The sequence below is a fragment of the Emys orbicularis genome, chromosome 3, assembly GCF_028017835.1.
Source record: "Emys orbicularis isolate rEmyOrb1 chromosome 3, rEmyOrb1.hap1, whole genome shotgun sequence".
NCBI lineage: Eukaryota > Metazoa > Chordata > Testudines > Emydidae > Emys > Emys orbicularis.
The window spans coordinates 57574216-57588587 of record NC_088685.1 but is presented as its reverse complement, the minus strand read 5'-3'; the positions used below and the strand labels follow the sequence as shown (position 1 = coordinate 57588587).

General features: G+C 40.6%; 1 protein-coding gene across 2 annotated transcripts in view; it reads left to right on the top strand.

Moving 5' to 3' along the window:
• The window catches only part of LMBRD1 (LMBR1 domain containing 1), a 258648-nt gene that overhangs the window by 146450 nt on the left and 97826 nt on the right, over positions 1–14372 (top strand). The window contains exons 8-9 of one of the 2 annotated variants that reach the window (XM_065400966.1): positions 5835–5960; positions 7639–7794. In XM_065400966.1, the coding sequence (XP_065257038.1) occupies positions 5835–5960; positions 7639–7794 (282 nt within the window). The remainder of the gene's footprint in view (positions 1–5834; positions 5961–7638; positions 7795–14372) is intronic. The other variant, XM_065400965.1, reaches the window with a different exon arrangement.

The following is a 14372-nucleotide window of genomic DNA, read 5'->3' as shown; positions in this document are numbered from 1 at the left end:
CAAAAGAACCTCCGTGAATTATACAATTTGTTAGCGTCGATAAGCTTTGATTCTTTTCTTCCTAACAATATTTTTAGCAAGATTGTCCAGAAGCATGTTTGTTGTTTTCTTTTGTACAGTATTGTATGTGATGCTTTATAGATTTTTTTTTTTATATGGGTTGCCATTAAAAGTAAACTTTTATTGTCATCTCTCACACATTCGTATGAGACCTCCATTATTTCCTGTTTTCTCTGAGATCATTGTCTGATAATTGTAGATAAGTGTTTTGTTCTCCGTGATAGCCACTAAAAGTAACCTCCTTACCCTGGAAAGCTTATGAGCTAAGTCAGGACAAGAAAAAAAGTAATGAAAGGGTTTGTGGGTAAGGGAGGTCATGTATTACAGTAAGATATATGGCTGATGAAGTTAGTGATGCATATATATCGGGTTCTCAAACTGGGGGTCAGGACCCCTCAGGGGGGTCGCGAGGTGATTATATGGGGGGTCGTGAGCTGTCAACCTCCACTCCAAACCCCGCTTTGCCTCCAGCATTTATAGTGGTGTTAAATATATTAAAATGTGTTTTTAATTTATAAGGGGGGGGGGGTCGCACTGAGAGGCTTGCTATGTGAAAGGGGTCACTAGTAAAAAAAAGTTTGAGAGCCACTGATATATATTGAATGTTTTACAGATATTTGGGGAGAGAGACGTTCTTAGTTGGGGGAACACTAGCATTTATACTTTTTATTGTATTATCTCAATTTTGTCTAATATACCTTATATTTTAATTTGATTATGGCAAGAGTTTATATTGGGGAAAATAGTGGTCATTAATAAAGAACCCCGAACTGTGACATTATAGTTGGAAATAGAGGTAACAAAATGAACTTTCAGACAAGGCATGTGAACTGCAGGGCCTATCCCCCACTGGGGGCTGAAGAGATTCTCAGAGCGTAAAGTCCTTTAGGGTGTTAAACATGGTTACAGCATCGTTCACCATAGAGGTTATTGAGGCAGATGTGTATATAGGAATCATTCACCTATTATCGAAGTTTACTATAAGTATCTTGTATAATTTAGTTGTCATTCAGAGGCATGAGAATTCAGTAATAGTCTGTGTATACCATATGATGCAGAATAAAATTTATAATGATTTTAATAACTTCACTTGTGGTGTTTGTGCAGTGGACCTACAAACTTATTACAGTTCACCAAAGAAGGGGAGTGGCATTGGCATAGGGGGAAATGAAATGTCATTTGTGGCTGGATTAGGTGTATTTCTTCACACTTGGTGATGTTAATAGTAGTTGCAATTTACCCATCATTTACCATTGGTTACCATACAGTGGTGTACAAGATACATTTATTTCCTTTTCCACAATAGAGGGATACTGCAGTATCTGAGATGCCTTTGTCTTAACTATTGCTAAATGTTGGCCTTTTCCCCAATGTACATCACACACTCGTAAAAATTGTAGGGAATTTCTAAAGATTCTTATTCCTTAATAAATGTCCATTTACTTTATAGTGAGCTTACTTTGCTTTTAAATACTACCAGGGTATATTTCTGCTTTCAGACTCTTGCTTGAGGCATTTTGCAAAGCACTCCCATGTTCTAAACTTTATAGAGGTGTCAGAAATGTTCAAGAATGAGAATTAGACTGGAAAAATGTTTAGAGAAATAAAACTCTCACTTCTCACTGATGGAAGCTGTTACCAACTATCTGAATATTTTTAATAATATCTATAAACATAAAGTAAAGTTTAGTCCTTGTCTGAAAACATTAGACTCTGATCTATAAAAAGAATGTACAGGTTTAACATCTGGATGACTCAGGATGTCCTATTTATTTGCAGAAACATGGCATGGGTACTAACTCATTCTCATATACTGCAGGATTTTTTGCTCTGTTATGAAAATGTAGACATGTGTCTTGCAGTGTTCCTTTAATAGGCACGGGTAAAGTATTCACAGAATTAGAAGAGGGCTGTGGTTACTTTGATAACTGTAAATGTCTCAGTTGGCTTATATGCAGCCATTGACCATTCTGATTTTTGTGCCCTTTAACTTTCAGATAAAGATGAAATATTCTTGTTTCTCTCTAGTTTCCAAAAGAGTTCCTTAGCATTGTAAAGTAACTTCTAATATTATTCTAGATTAGAACCAATAAAGCAAGTATGGGGTGAATGCATATAGATAAGATGTGGAGAAACTAAAAAAAGAGAACAAGATTTGATTTGCATTTTCTATCATTCTTGTATTGCTTCAAGAAGAAAATTAGAAGAGACTTGTGATTTTCAGCTCCATGAGAAAGAAGGCATTCACCTTCCTTTTTTCTGTCCCAATCAAAAAACCTTTCTTAGATATTTTCAAGTTCAATCTAATGGGATCTCCATAGATCTTAGGAGTTAGTCTTCATGTTCCCTTTTTATTTTCATTGCAGGACTCCAGAAGGTTTAAATTTTATATTCCACAACACTTTAATACTAATTCTGATCCATTTTGTTAGAGTCATAAAAGGAGTCCCTTGTCCCTTAGGAATAACTACTCAATTTGAATATGCTTACTGTCTTCTGTGCAGAAAGGAAATTATCCTTAGATCTGCAAGGCAGTCCCTTGGTGATGTCATTACAGGGTTTTCCATACACTAGTAAGTAGACATGAGCAACTCAGATATTGCTTTTGGATGTCCATTTCTTAATTCAGTGATTTGAGGAGAGGCTGTTTACTACTCCATGATTTTTAAATGCCGGTTCTGGGCAGGACTGTTTCTCCACAGAGCGTGTTAATCTCAGATTGTAGTGGGAGGAAAATAATTATTCTGTTACTTGTAAATTGCATTTCTATGAGAGGCTCTCTTGATCTGAAATGGCATGCCCAGCTTCCAGTGATGAATGCATCTTCTGTCATGTGTGTCATGTAGAGAAAGTTATAGTTAATTGCAGTGATAGATTTAGTTACCCCAGGAGGGGACACCACATTCCATGTAGTGGAAAGATCTAGCTACATCTCTGGGCGGAAAAAAACACTCAAAAATGCATCTGACAAGTAAGGTGAAAGCTTTTTTGAGTATAGTGCTAAATTTTGTAGCAGGCAGAATTTCACGTGATGGAGTGGCCTGTGGAAATGCAATATTTGTATTAGTTGGGTTTCAGCTAATAAAATCTCCTAGGATGATTGGAGAGCACTAAATTCATCTTTTGCCTATTTTTTTGGTGTCAGAGACTTCTGTCCCTAAGGAATAGCTTCCGTAGTATAAAACTTTGAATGTAAAGACTGAAACTGCGTATTATATTTTTTTCTTTTAGAGGTAAAGAAAGTGGTGTGGGTGTGCCTCTGCAGTCAGTATGCAGTGATAATGATTTGTTGACATTTGTAGCAGTATTGGAAATAGTCAAAAGGTGCTACTGCAGATGGTTTTGCTTAATAGAATTTATAAGCCGTCCTTGTGGGGGAGGGAGGTGGAGATGTTTGTCAGCTGTGATGCAAATCTTTTTAAATTCTGAGCAGATCACTCATAAAGCCTGCTCTAGTCTCTAAGAATCACTTTGTTAGGTGCCGCTGCCTACAGGTTATATGAATGCAAGCACACAAAACATTGTGATGCTAGAATTGTCAAATAGATTAGGCTGATTAACATTATTCTAATAAAGATTTAGTTACATGTATTTGCTATGCTTAAGGACATTACTGGATTTACTCATTTTGCCTTTAAACAAATCATTTTATTTAGAATTTTGTAGCAACATGTCACTCAGGCTTCAGGGAGCCAGACAGTGACTTCTGTACTATGTAGCTTATTAATTCTCAAGGAAATTAGTCTTAACACTGTCAAAGTGTGCAGTGCTAATAAGTTGCTCTTAAAACAATTTGTTCAGTCTTGTTCACCTTTTTATGGAATTAGGTTCCTTTTATTCAGATTTTTTGAAGTTGCATCCTCTAAATCTGTCTATTTTCCCAGCCTACGCAGTGAAAGCTGAGAAGGTTTAAGTTGTGGAGTCCTTACCAAAACCAAACAAACAGTGTTGAGTCTCCCTGCAGGCACATGTTGAACTGGAAATATTGCTAGTCTTCTGGCTCTCTGAGAGGAAGATACAATGTACATAATACAAGTTAACTGCATAAAGAATAGGCTTTAAAATTGGCTTGCTTGAGAGCCTGCAGGGATTTCTCCTGATTTGCCTTTCTCAGCAATCTTGTCTTCCTGTCTCTACTTATGCCGACCTGTGTACGTTTGTATGTTCAAATCTTGCCTCCTAGGATACATCTACACTTAGCGCAGTGTGCAGAGTATAGACACTGCATGCCCACCTAGAACTGGTATAAATAGTATAGACCATGACGTACAGCTTAGATGAGTAGTATTATCTGAACCCCCACTTTTTTAGGGTTGCCAGGTTACAGTTTTCTGCTGGACTGCCAGTTGAACAGGGCCCCTGGTGGTGCTGACCAGGCTGTTAAAAGTCCGGTTAGCGGCGCAGCAGGGGCCCTGGGCTAAGGCAGGCTCCTTCCCTGCCTTAGCTCCGTGCAGCTCCCAGAAGCAGCTGCCAGGTTCTTGCGGCCCGTAGGCACATGGGCAGCCAGGGAGCCTCCGCATAGTTCCCCCTCGTGAATGCTGGCTCCGCAGCTCCCATTGGCCAGGAACCGCGGCCAATGGGAGCTGAAGGGGTGGCGCCTGTGGGCGGGAGTGCTGCACGTGGAGCCTCCCTGGCTGCCCATGCACCTAGGGACCTGGCAGCCACTTCCTAGGAGCCACGGTAATCGCTGCCAGGACCCTGCACCTGCTCCTATCCCCCAACCCCCTGCCCCAGCCTGGAGTCCCCTCCCACACTGTAAACCCCTCATTTCTGACCCATCTGGAGCCCGCACCCCACCCCAGAGCCCATACCGCCCTGCACCCCATCCCTCTGCCCCAGCCCGGAGCCCTCTCCTGCACCGTGACCCCTCATTTCTGGCTCCACTTGGAGCCCTCAGCCCAGATCCTATAACCCCTGCACCCCAACCCCCTGCCCCAGCCCAGAGCCCTCTCCCGCATCCTGAACCCCTCATTTCTGGCCCCACGTGGAGCCCGCACCCTCAGCCCAGAGCTCAGACCCCTCCACCCCCCCCGATGTAGCTTTCATATGTACAAATGACAGCCATTCTATCATTCCTTATTAGCTCTTTTAGCCTCAACTACATACTGGTCAATTATCTGATGGAAAGAAAATATGCATAAGAAGACACCTTTCCCATATGTTAAATTGGAAAATGACATGTGCCACTTTTTCTCTGGAAGTTAGAAGGCATTCTGAAATACATAGGGTTTATCTACTCATAATAAGACTTTTAAGTGTAAAATCGGATACCATTTATTTTTCAGTCTTTTGAAATAAGCAAATAACTTTGTCTGCATACTTAACAGATGGCATTAATATTAATTATTTCTTTAAATACTGATTGATTTTCCCTCTAAGATATGAGTACCAGTACATCAGATTTCTGGATTCTCTGCCTTTAGTTCAGGTTTTCATTTTTATTAGTAAGAAAAATGGGCAACCACAAACAGGACTATCATTCAGTACTGGTCTAAATGAGTAGTATAAATTCAGTGATTCTGAAGCTTTCCCTGAATAGTAGGAGTCCAAAACCACCTAGATTATTGTCACCTACTTTCTGTTGCAAAGACTGTTTTCTATGTTTATATAATACCTGACATATTGAATTCCGCTGGAAACAATAAATGAAGGGTGAGGAAGAGGAGGACATGGAGACTCCTTATGGATGTGACATGTAGAACGGCTGTGAGATAATATATATATATGTTTCTATTGCAAAGGTTTTTAATGTACTTTTTTGTGTTTTGTTTTAGGCTTATGGTATGTCTGCTTTGCCTCTAAACTTGATAAAAGGAACTAGAAGTCCTACTTATGAACGTTTGGAGAACACTGAAGATATTGAAGAAGTAGAACAACATATACTAAGGATTAAATCAAAGGTTTGGTGTTTGTTACCTAACATTTCAAAGTTTTCCATTTATAGTGTTCCTGTTGCTCAGCACTTCATTATGGCATAATGTTTGGATCACTGCTCATTTTCACAATGTTAGACAGACAGAAGTTAATATTCTCCATTCTTCCAAAGTTAGGTTCTCTCAATTTCTCTTCCAGATGATGGATTCCTTCCATGTGTTGGGACTTGGGTCAAAAATACTCAGTATGATAGCAGAAAATGGACTGTTAACTTGTGCACTAGGGAATGCCTCTGTTTTCACTGGGGATACCTAACAAAAATGACTTGACAGTGTTTGTTGTAGGTGCTGAAAAAATAAATCAGATTTTGTTGATCTCAGAACAAAATAAATAGTTATAATTAGTTTTAGTTTCATGTAAAATATAATGGGGTGAAAGTGTTAAATAGAAAGTGATTTCAGCAATGAGAATACTTCAAAATGAAAATTTGTGGCAGTAGATAGGTATGTGACGCTTGGTCTTGTATGCAGATTTGATTTTTTTTTTTTTTTTTTTTTTTTTTTTTTGGTAAGGCCAGATTCTTGTGGCGTAGAGTTCACATCTCAGTTGACACTATTGTTAGCAATCTCAGAAGAAAGACAAATGATTCAATGGACCTGGAAGTTGAACCACCTTTCTCCCCTATAGGTGGTCCTTCCAGGTCAGAGTTGAGGCATGTTGGTGGAACAGTTTGGGGTAGCATCTCTTGTATATAAAAGGAGAGCTCAATCGCTTAGCTACTAAGAGCACTAAAGTTACTGAATCCTTTTAAAGAGACTTCCAGTTTAAATTTCTTAGCAGAAAGTTACAATTAAAAGTGTCTAAAAATTATTAGAGCTGCAGAAAACCTGAGATATCACCATAATCACAATGTTTAAGGATTCCTTTATTTAAAAAAAAAAGAGAGAGAGAGAGAGAGAAGAAAAATTCCTAAATGGAGAAATGCATTTTTTAATTGTTTTGTATCAAAAATATGTTTATAGTGACAAATTCAATCCTTGAGAATGTTTGCCTTAAGTAACCTATAATTGTAGTAAGAGACAGGTTATTATCTAATGTTAAAATCAGCTTGTTGATTGGTTCATATGTTACCTAATACTTTTTGTGATTTATTGCTTATAATATTCATACAACTCATTACTGTGCATTCACAAATTAAAAATTGTATATTTAGCTTGCTTAGCTCCTACAGTATATTAAGTACACTCAAACAGATTCATTAAAATACTCATGCCCAGCATTTTGAAGGTCATAGGAGTTAAATGTTCTTGAGAATTTGTCAGATATAGAAATCTCCAAATATGGATTTGACTGTTAGAGGTGGTTGAACTCAACTGGTTAAGGGGACGATTCTGATATTTGTGTTTTGGAAATTTTTATGCTGAGTGTGTCCTTTAAAGGGTGCTGCTCTGGAATGTATTTGAAAAGATGTGAAATATAGCTGACTTTGTATTGACTAGAAGAAAAAATGGAGAGCTGGAAAGAAAGTATTAAAAATAGAAATGGGCTAAAATGAAATTAGTCTCTTACAAACTGGATTTACAGTCTTGTATGCAATTCTGACTTCATAGAGCTGCCAGAGCTTGTTATACAGATGTTAAATTTTATTCTTTCATACATTTTTCACAAACTGTTCCATTATTTTCACACCTCCATTTTGATTAGCAGTGCAAAGATGGTCGGCCTTTACCAACAAGGGACAGACGGAACCTACAGCAACTTGAAGAGAGGCTAAGGATACTTCGAAGGAGAGAGAGACATCTGGAATTTATTGAGAAAAGCTGCTGGACAAAGTTCTGTGGAGCCATGCGACCTCTAAAAGTAAAAAAAGCAAAACAGAGTCTTTCATTTTATGCCTGCTTCACTGTAGAATAACTATTTCTGAATTTTTTGTTCTTTGCCATTTAGCACCTTCGCATGAACTATTCGATGAAATAGTCTGGTGGTAATAGATTTTTTTTGTTTTGTTTTTCCCCAAATCTGACATCTTAAAACACGATAAAATGACTTGAAGCCTCTTGTGTGGCTATTACTGCATCTCAAGTTGTATGAAGCAGTAGCCTGTTACTTTTAATCTGTAGATTGCTTCCTTGAAAGATGCATAGGATGTCGCATATATATCTAACAAAAATATAGCTTATGTCCCTTTTTATTGGATAAATGTGCCTTCATTATCTCTTTGAGGGCATCCCAATATAGAAGCTAGTAGCTTCTGTACTTAGTTTTGTGTAACCACAAATGTTTTCTTGTGCATTGTAAGAACAGTCTTATAATTTATGTTGGTCAGTGTGAAATCAAGAAACTGTTAACACTTAGCACTGATTACCAAGTCAGTACTAGATAATTTAAGTAGTAATATGAACTAGTTGTGGGCATAAGGTCTGATTTGTATGTCTGTGTATAAGCAGCTTCCTGACCAACTCATTCAGCTTCTACTGTGGTATGTTTAGTATGTGTTTCTCTCTATAATGATAAGGGTTGTAAATACGTAAGTATGTATGCTATATCACCTAATTGAGTGTTTCAAAAAACTGTTGAAATTAATCTTTTGACTCTTACATTGATTAATATGAAGAAAGCATCATTAGTGTTTTTGTTCAAGCATAAATACCTGATAAATATGGATCCTATAGCATATTCGAAACCTCCCAAATTAAGAGTTTCAGATATCACTGTCCTGCAAAGAGAAAATGGTCCTTACAAGATGCTTCTTAGCATCATAAGCCATAGTAAGGAAGAAAAGAACTGAGTCATTGCCTCCATGTTCCAGTTTTCTATTCCTTTTCTTGTTGGACACATGGAATCCATGTCTCATCTTTCCAGCTTCTAATTCTCTCTTCCCCTAGGCCTGAAGACAGAAAAAAGCAGAAGTTAGGACAAAGGAGCTCACTAGCCCCATTATGTGCACTACCTCTATCCGTCTTCTGGGGTGAGATCTGCAGGGAGTATGCCCTGGAGCCTGCCTGCTTGATCGTAGACGCTGACTGTGTTCCATGTTGGCCCTCCTTTGAGGAAACAGGGGGTGCAGCTTTGTCTCTCTTGGCTTCAGCTGCCAGCTTTAGCTCTGAGGGATTTGTGATTTCTTGTTGGCAGCTGCTACTCCATCTAATTCTCCCTTCCCAGATCTTAGTGTTCAGTCTTCTCTGTCCTGAGTGCCCTGCACCTTAGTTCCTGGTCTGATTCTGTGGATCTGTCTGCCTGGTTGTGGAGAGTGGGAGCCCCAAATTGCTAGCCATGGTCTTTCCCACTGGTATGAATTAGTAGCTTTGCTTCCATGTATGCAGTTTTATGGAGAGTGAGGAAAGGATTTCTGTTGGAGCATTAAGTAGGCTGGGTGGGCAGCCTTTCCCTGTTTGGGTATTTGAGCTAGTCCTAGCTAGAGCTCTTCCCCCCCAGAAGCACTCTGATTGCATAGCAGTGTTCATAGCAGCTTTTGGAGCAGACCATTTTATTCTGTTCTACACAGCCTTCTTTCTTAGCTCTCTGGAGCTGCTTCTCCTCTTCTGTCTGCTGCCATCTCTCCAGAGCCTTTCATTTAGCACCTAAACATTCTCTGTGCTCTCATGCTGCCTTCTCAAGGTTTGGATATCAAGACTGCTGCCTGTCCTGGAGTTTAGGATGATCCAGATGATTTAGCCACAGCTGAAACCCTGGGATTGAGAGACATGGACCTTGCTTTGTCATCAGGTTCTAGAGTCTTGTGAGGGCTTGAAATTCTTAGCATCCTTATAGGATAAGGATTCTCACTCATGACTCTCTGCTCTGTATTGTGAAATGGGAAGTGCTCTCCTAGCTCTTTAATTTTTTGGTCCCTACAGGTAGCAGTGGTAGCAAGCAGATCAAGAAATATGCTGTTTGTTGTGCAATTTGTAGTGTCCCTAACCACTGGCCTTGAAAACTGCAGAGATGCTGGGGAGAGAGAGCTCAGTGGTTTGAGCATTGGCCTGCTAAACCCAGGGTTGAGTGTTCAATCCTTGAGGGGGCCACTTAGGGATCTGGGGCAAAAATCAGTACTTGGTCCTGCTAGTGAAGACAGGGGGCTGGACTCAATGACCTTTTGGGGTCCCTTCCAGTTCTATGAGATAGAAGATATAGGGGCTGCTACACACGGCAGAGCCCAGCTACCCAGTTCGCAACGTGCTGGTGTGGGTGGGCTGCAGTTCCCAGCATGCCCTGAATGAGGGAGGGGACCTCTGGGTCGCAGCCCCACAGTGAGTGGAGCGCCCAGTCCGATGGGGCTGGAGGCCCCGCAGCTCTCTGCACTTTGGCCGCCAGGCCTGATCCTTATCTGCCCGGGGGCAGGAGCAGGCCCAGGAGACCCGGCTGCTTGGCTCTCACAAAGGGTGAGGAAAGGCAGGGCCACTGGCCCGATGGGACAGTAAGAAAGCTGAGTGGAGCCTGTGGCTGGGCTTTGGAGGGAGGGGGTGCCCTGCGCCTGGGTTCTGCGGGCAGGAGATGTGGGTGTTTGGGTTGGGTGGTCCCATGCAGCCTCCTTCAGAACCCCTCCACTACCCCAAAATACCCCCTTCAGCTCCCCCACTCTTCCCCTGGCAGTGTCCTCTATTTGGGAGCTTGAAATATGGTAACCTGATGGGGACAGGGTGAAAAAACTAGACTAAAAGACCAGAACGGCAGAGTTTTTCCCCAAGATGTGCCCAGTTGGCATGTGTGACACACCCAGACTGAGGCACCCAACGAAAGGATAACAGAGAAACAGGAACTGGGTTGTCATAGGGGTTTCTTTAATCTCAACTCCTGGGGGAAATCTTTTTTGATGTCCGACATACTTGCTGACAAGTATTTTGAAATAAAATATGAAAATAATTGAAACTGGTGTGATTATATTGTGTTATTTTGACAAATAAAATGTGCAGAATTTTAAAATATTTTGTGCAGAATTTCTAATTTTTTGGCACAGAATTCCCCCAGGAGTAATCATTATGAGGATACCGACTTGCCTTCTCCAGTATAAAATCCTCCCTCGCCCTTAAGCTTGTATCAGACTGGAGATATTAAGAGTCATAGAAAGCTAAGAGGGGTTATCGTCACAAGGTCAAAAATAAGAGTGAACTTAGCTAATGTCATTTGTTAGAACTCTCAACAAACTGAAGAAACGTATCTATTTTATTGTTGGAGCCTTTTTGATATTGGGGGAGAGGGAGGCTCTGACCCTGGTAAGTAACCATTCTATTTTGTTTTTTCTTTCTTCTAAGAAGTTTCTTTAAAGATTAAGCATAATTTGATATTGTGAAGGTGTCCTATCAGGGAAAACCGTTTAAAGCATGAGTGGGTTCCTTTTTGTTTGGATTATTTGAGAAAGCTGGAGGCTCTAGAATAGCATTTGTTTTCATTCACAATACAAAATAAGATGTTAGTTTCACAGTAGTTATTTTCACTGAATAACATTTATTCTATATTAAATACTTGATTTGTATTTACAGTATACAATATACATATAATCTTAAGCATTTGTCAGGGGTTTTATAAAATAAAATTTCAATCATTTCACTGGAGATAGTGGGATGTGATTAATTTCTGTACTGTCCAATGAGCACAGTTCAGAAATTGGTCTTAAATTGCTCTAATATTTATTTTCTTCAGTGTAAAATACTAGATGTGTATTGTTAATGGATTTTCAGGCTCAGTTTTCCCCCAGAATAAGAGCACAGCCAGTCTAGGATGTTATCTAAAATTCTGGGGTCTCTTGAGAGAGGTTTAGCAAATAGACAGTCATTTCCTCCCGAAGGTCTCAGGAGCAGAAACAATGTAAATAGTCCTTTTAATTCAGGGTGAGAACACAACAGTTCTGTCTTCAGAGTGGAGGAAGATAGTTTGCCTTTTTCTTGTGGTAAATGACTATCCCCATTCCTCAGGACAGGAGAAACGTTTCCCAGAAGAACTCTAGTATCTTGTCTTGTGCCTGTATGTACCCCTTGGTTACTTCCATTTATTTCCTGCTCAGGTGGGAGACCACGGTTGACTTCAAATGTCAGCCCTTACTTTCACACCATACAACACACACTCTACATGGGTTGGGGATAATGTCCTTCCCTCACTCCATGAATGACAGAGAGGTTCTGTAGATGGTGCATAGACTTTGTCTGCTGTGTTGTAAATCTTCATTTGTATGTTTGTTTAGTAGAGGAAACTCATAAGACTTTTGCATCTAGTTTATATTTACTTTATTCTGTTTACCATAGTACCTGTAGATTTAGCAATTAGATGCTGGTTTACAAAAGTTTATCCAGTCGGCGTCGGTGATCACTCAAAGTCGAGGATGATCTCTTTCACAGGTTTTATTTTTTATGGGTCCTTTGGTGGCTGAGGAGTCCGATCCTGGAGCCACAGACTTGTTGGCAAGTTGTTGCAGGTGATATTGGAAGTCAGGGTTGGGCCACAATTGCTGCCTGACAGTTGTGTGTCCTTTTCTGGTGTTTTTCTGCGACCAGGGCAAGGCGATTTTCCTCAGAAGTAGTAGTTTCCTCTCTGACAAGTCTTGGCCAGTTATCCCTATCTTGGGCTACTGTCTCCCAGTGAGTGGTGTTGATGCCACATCTCTTGGTGTTTATCTTAAGAGTGTCTTTAAAGTAACAAGGAGTCCAGTGGCACCTTAAAGACTAACCAATTTATTTGGGCATAAGCTTTTGTGGGTAAAAAACTGGGTAAAAAACACTGAAGATGTTGGCCTCTGTGAGGACACTGACATTTATAGTGGCAATCCTCCCACTATATGTTGAGGATCTTCCGAAGAAAGAGCTGGTGCTGGCGTTCCAGGTTTTTCAGATGTTTTCTATAGGTCACCCAAGTCTTACAGCTGCAGAAGAGAGTTGGAATTACCACTAATTTATAAACTAAAAGTCTGTTGTGTGTTCTGATGTCTTGATTGTCGAGCACCCGGCGAAACAATCTGCCAAAGGCAAAGCTGGCACAGCAGCTTCTGTGCTGAATCTTGACGTCTGTGTCTGCCCTCTGTGAGATGGCTGCCAAGATAGGCAAAGTAGTCTACATTTTCCATTTCTTCTCTGTCAATGTAAATCTTCCTTGCTGGATCTGATGATTGACCGGGAGCTGGCTGGTGAAGAACTTCTGCTTTACCAATGTTCAGAGTTAGCCCTAGGCTTTTGTAAACTTCAGAGAAGCAATTAAGGGCTGTTTATATATCCTCCCCTGAGTGTGCAACTACAGCACAATTATCTGCTTACTGGAATTTGGTTATTGTTGCCAGTATTACTTTAGTTCTGGAACAGAGACTAGAAAGGTTGAAGAGGTTGCCATCAGTCCTGTATTGGATGTGATAGACAGTCTTGGGATAACGTTTTCATAGCTCCTAAGAAAATGGAGAAAAGGGTGGGTGCTAGTACACAAACCTTGTTTTACACCAGTTTGAATGACAAAGGACTCGAAGTAGAGCCACTGTACAGGGAGGAGGCAGTCATTTGGTCATGGAGGAGTCTTACAATGGTGATACATTTGCTTCGACAGCCAAACTTTGACATGATTTCCCACAGAGCTTCATGGTTGACAGTCAAAGGCTTTGGTCAGATCGATAAAGGCCATATACAGCTCCTGGTGATGCTCTTGACACCTGGTGGTGGTGGTAACATTTTTCCTGGGATCTCCCTGGCTGCAAAAAACATGTCAGTGGTGCCACGTGATGTGTTGAAGGCACTGTGGGAATACTTCCTCTGCAAGAGGGAAAAAACAGTGATTTAGTAAGATTCTAGCAAGAATCTTTCCAGCGATGGAGAGGATGGCAATTCCTTGATGATTGCCACAGTCATCCCTATCCCCCTTTTTGAAAATGATGATGATGTTAGCATTATGTAAGTCAGCGGGAATTTCTTCGGTGTGCCAGACTTTGTGGAGTAGCAAATGAAGCTTGTTAGTTAGTGTTTCTCCCCCCACTTTCAGTACTTCAGCTGGTATGCCATCAGGACCTGGTGCTTTATTGTTCTTCATTTGTTTAATTGGTGTGCAAACCTCCACAGGTGTTAGTGGGTTGGCAAGAGTTTCCCAGATTGGGTTCTGAGGGATGGAGTTGATGGTGTTGTCAGTCACAGTCAATTCTCGATTTAGAAGCTTTTGGTAGTGTTCCTTCCAGAGATCTTTGATGGATTCATTATCTTCCGATCTCAGCAGTGTGCGCCAGGCTATGTGAGTTTGATCCGTACAGGGTCTTTATCTCTCAAAAAAACCTCCTCAATCATGTCTGTCAGTGAATGCTTGGATTTCTTTTGCTTTATCCTTCCACCATTTGTTTTTGAGTTCTCGAATTCTCTTTTGAGCTGATGGAAAGAGCTCTGCTTCTGACTGGATAGTGGCTGGTTTTGCCAGTGGCAGAAAGCTTTTCTCTTCAGGCCCAAAAGGGCTGTGATCTCAATGTTGTTGTCCTCACACCA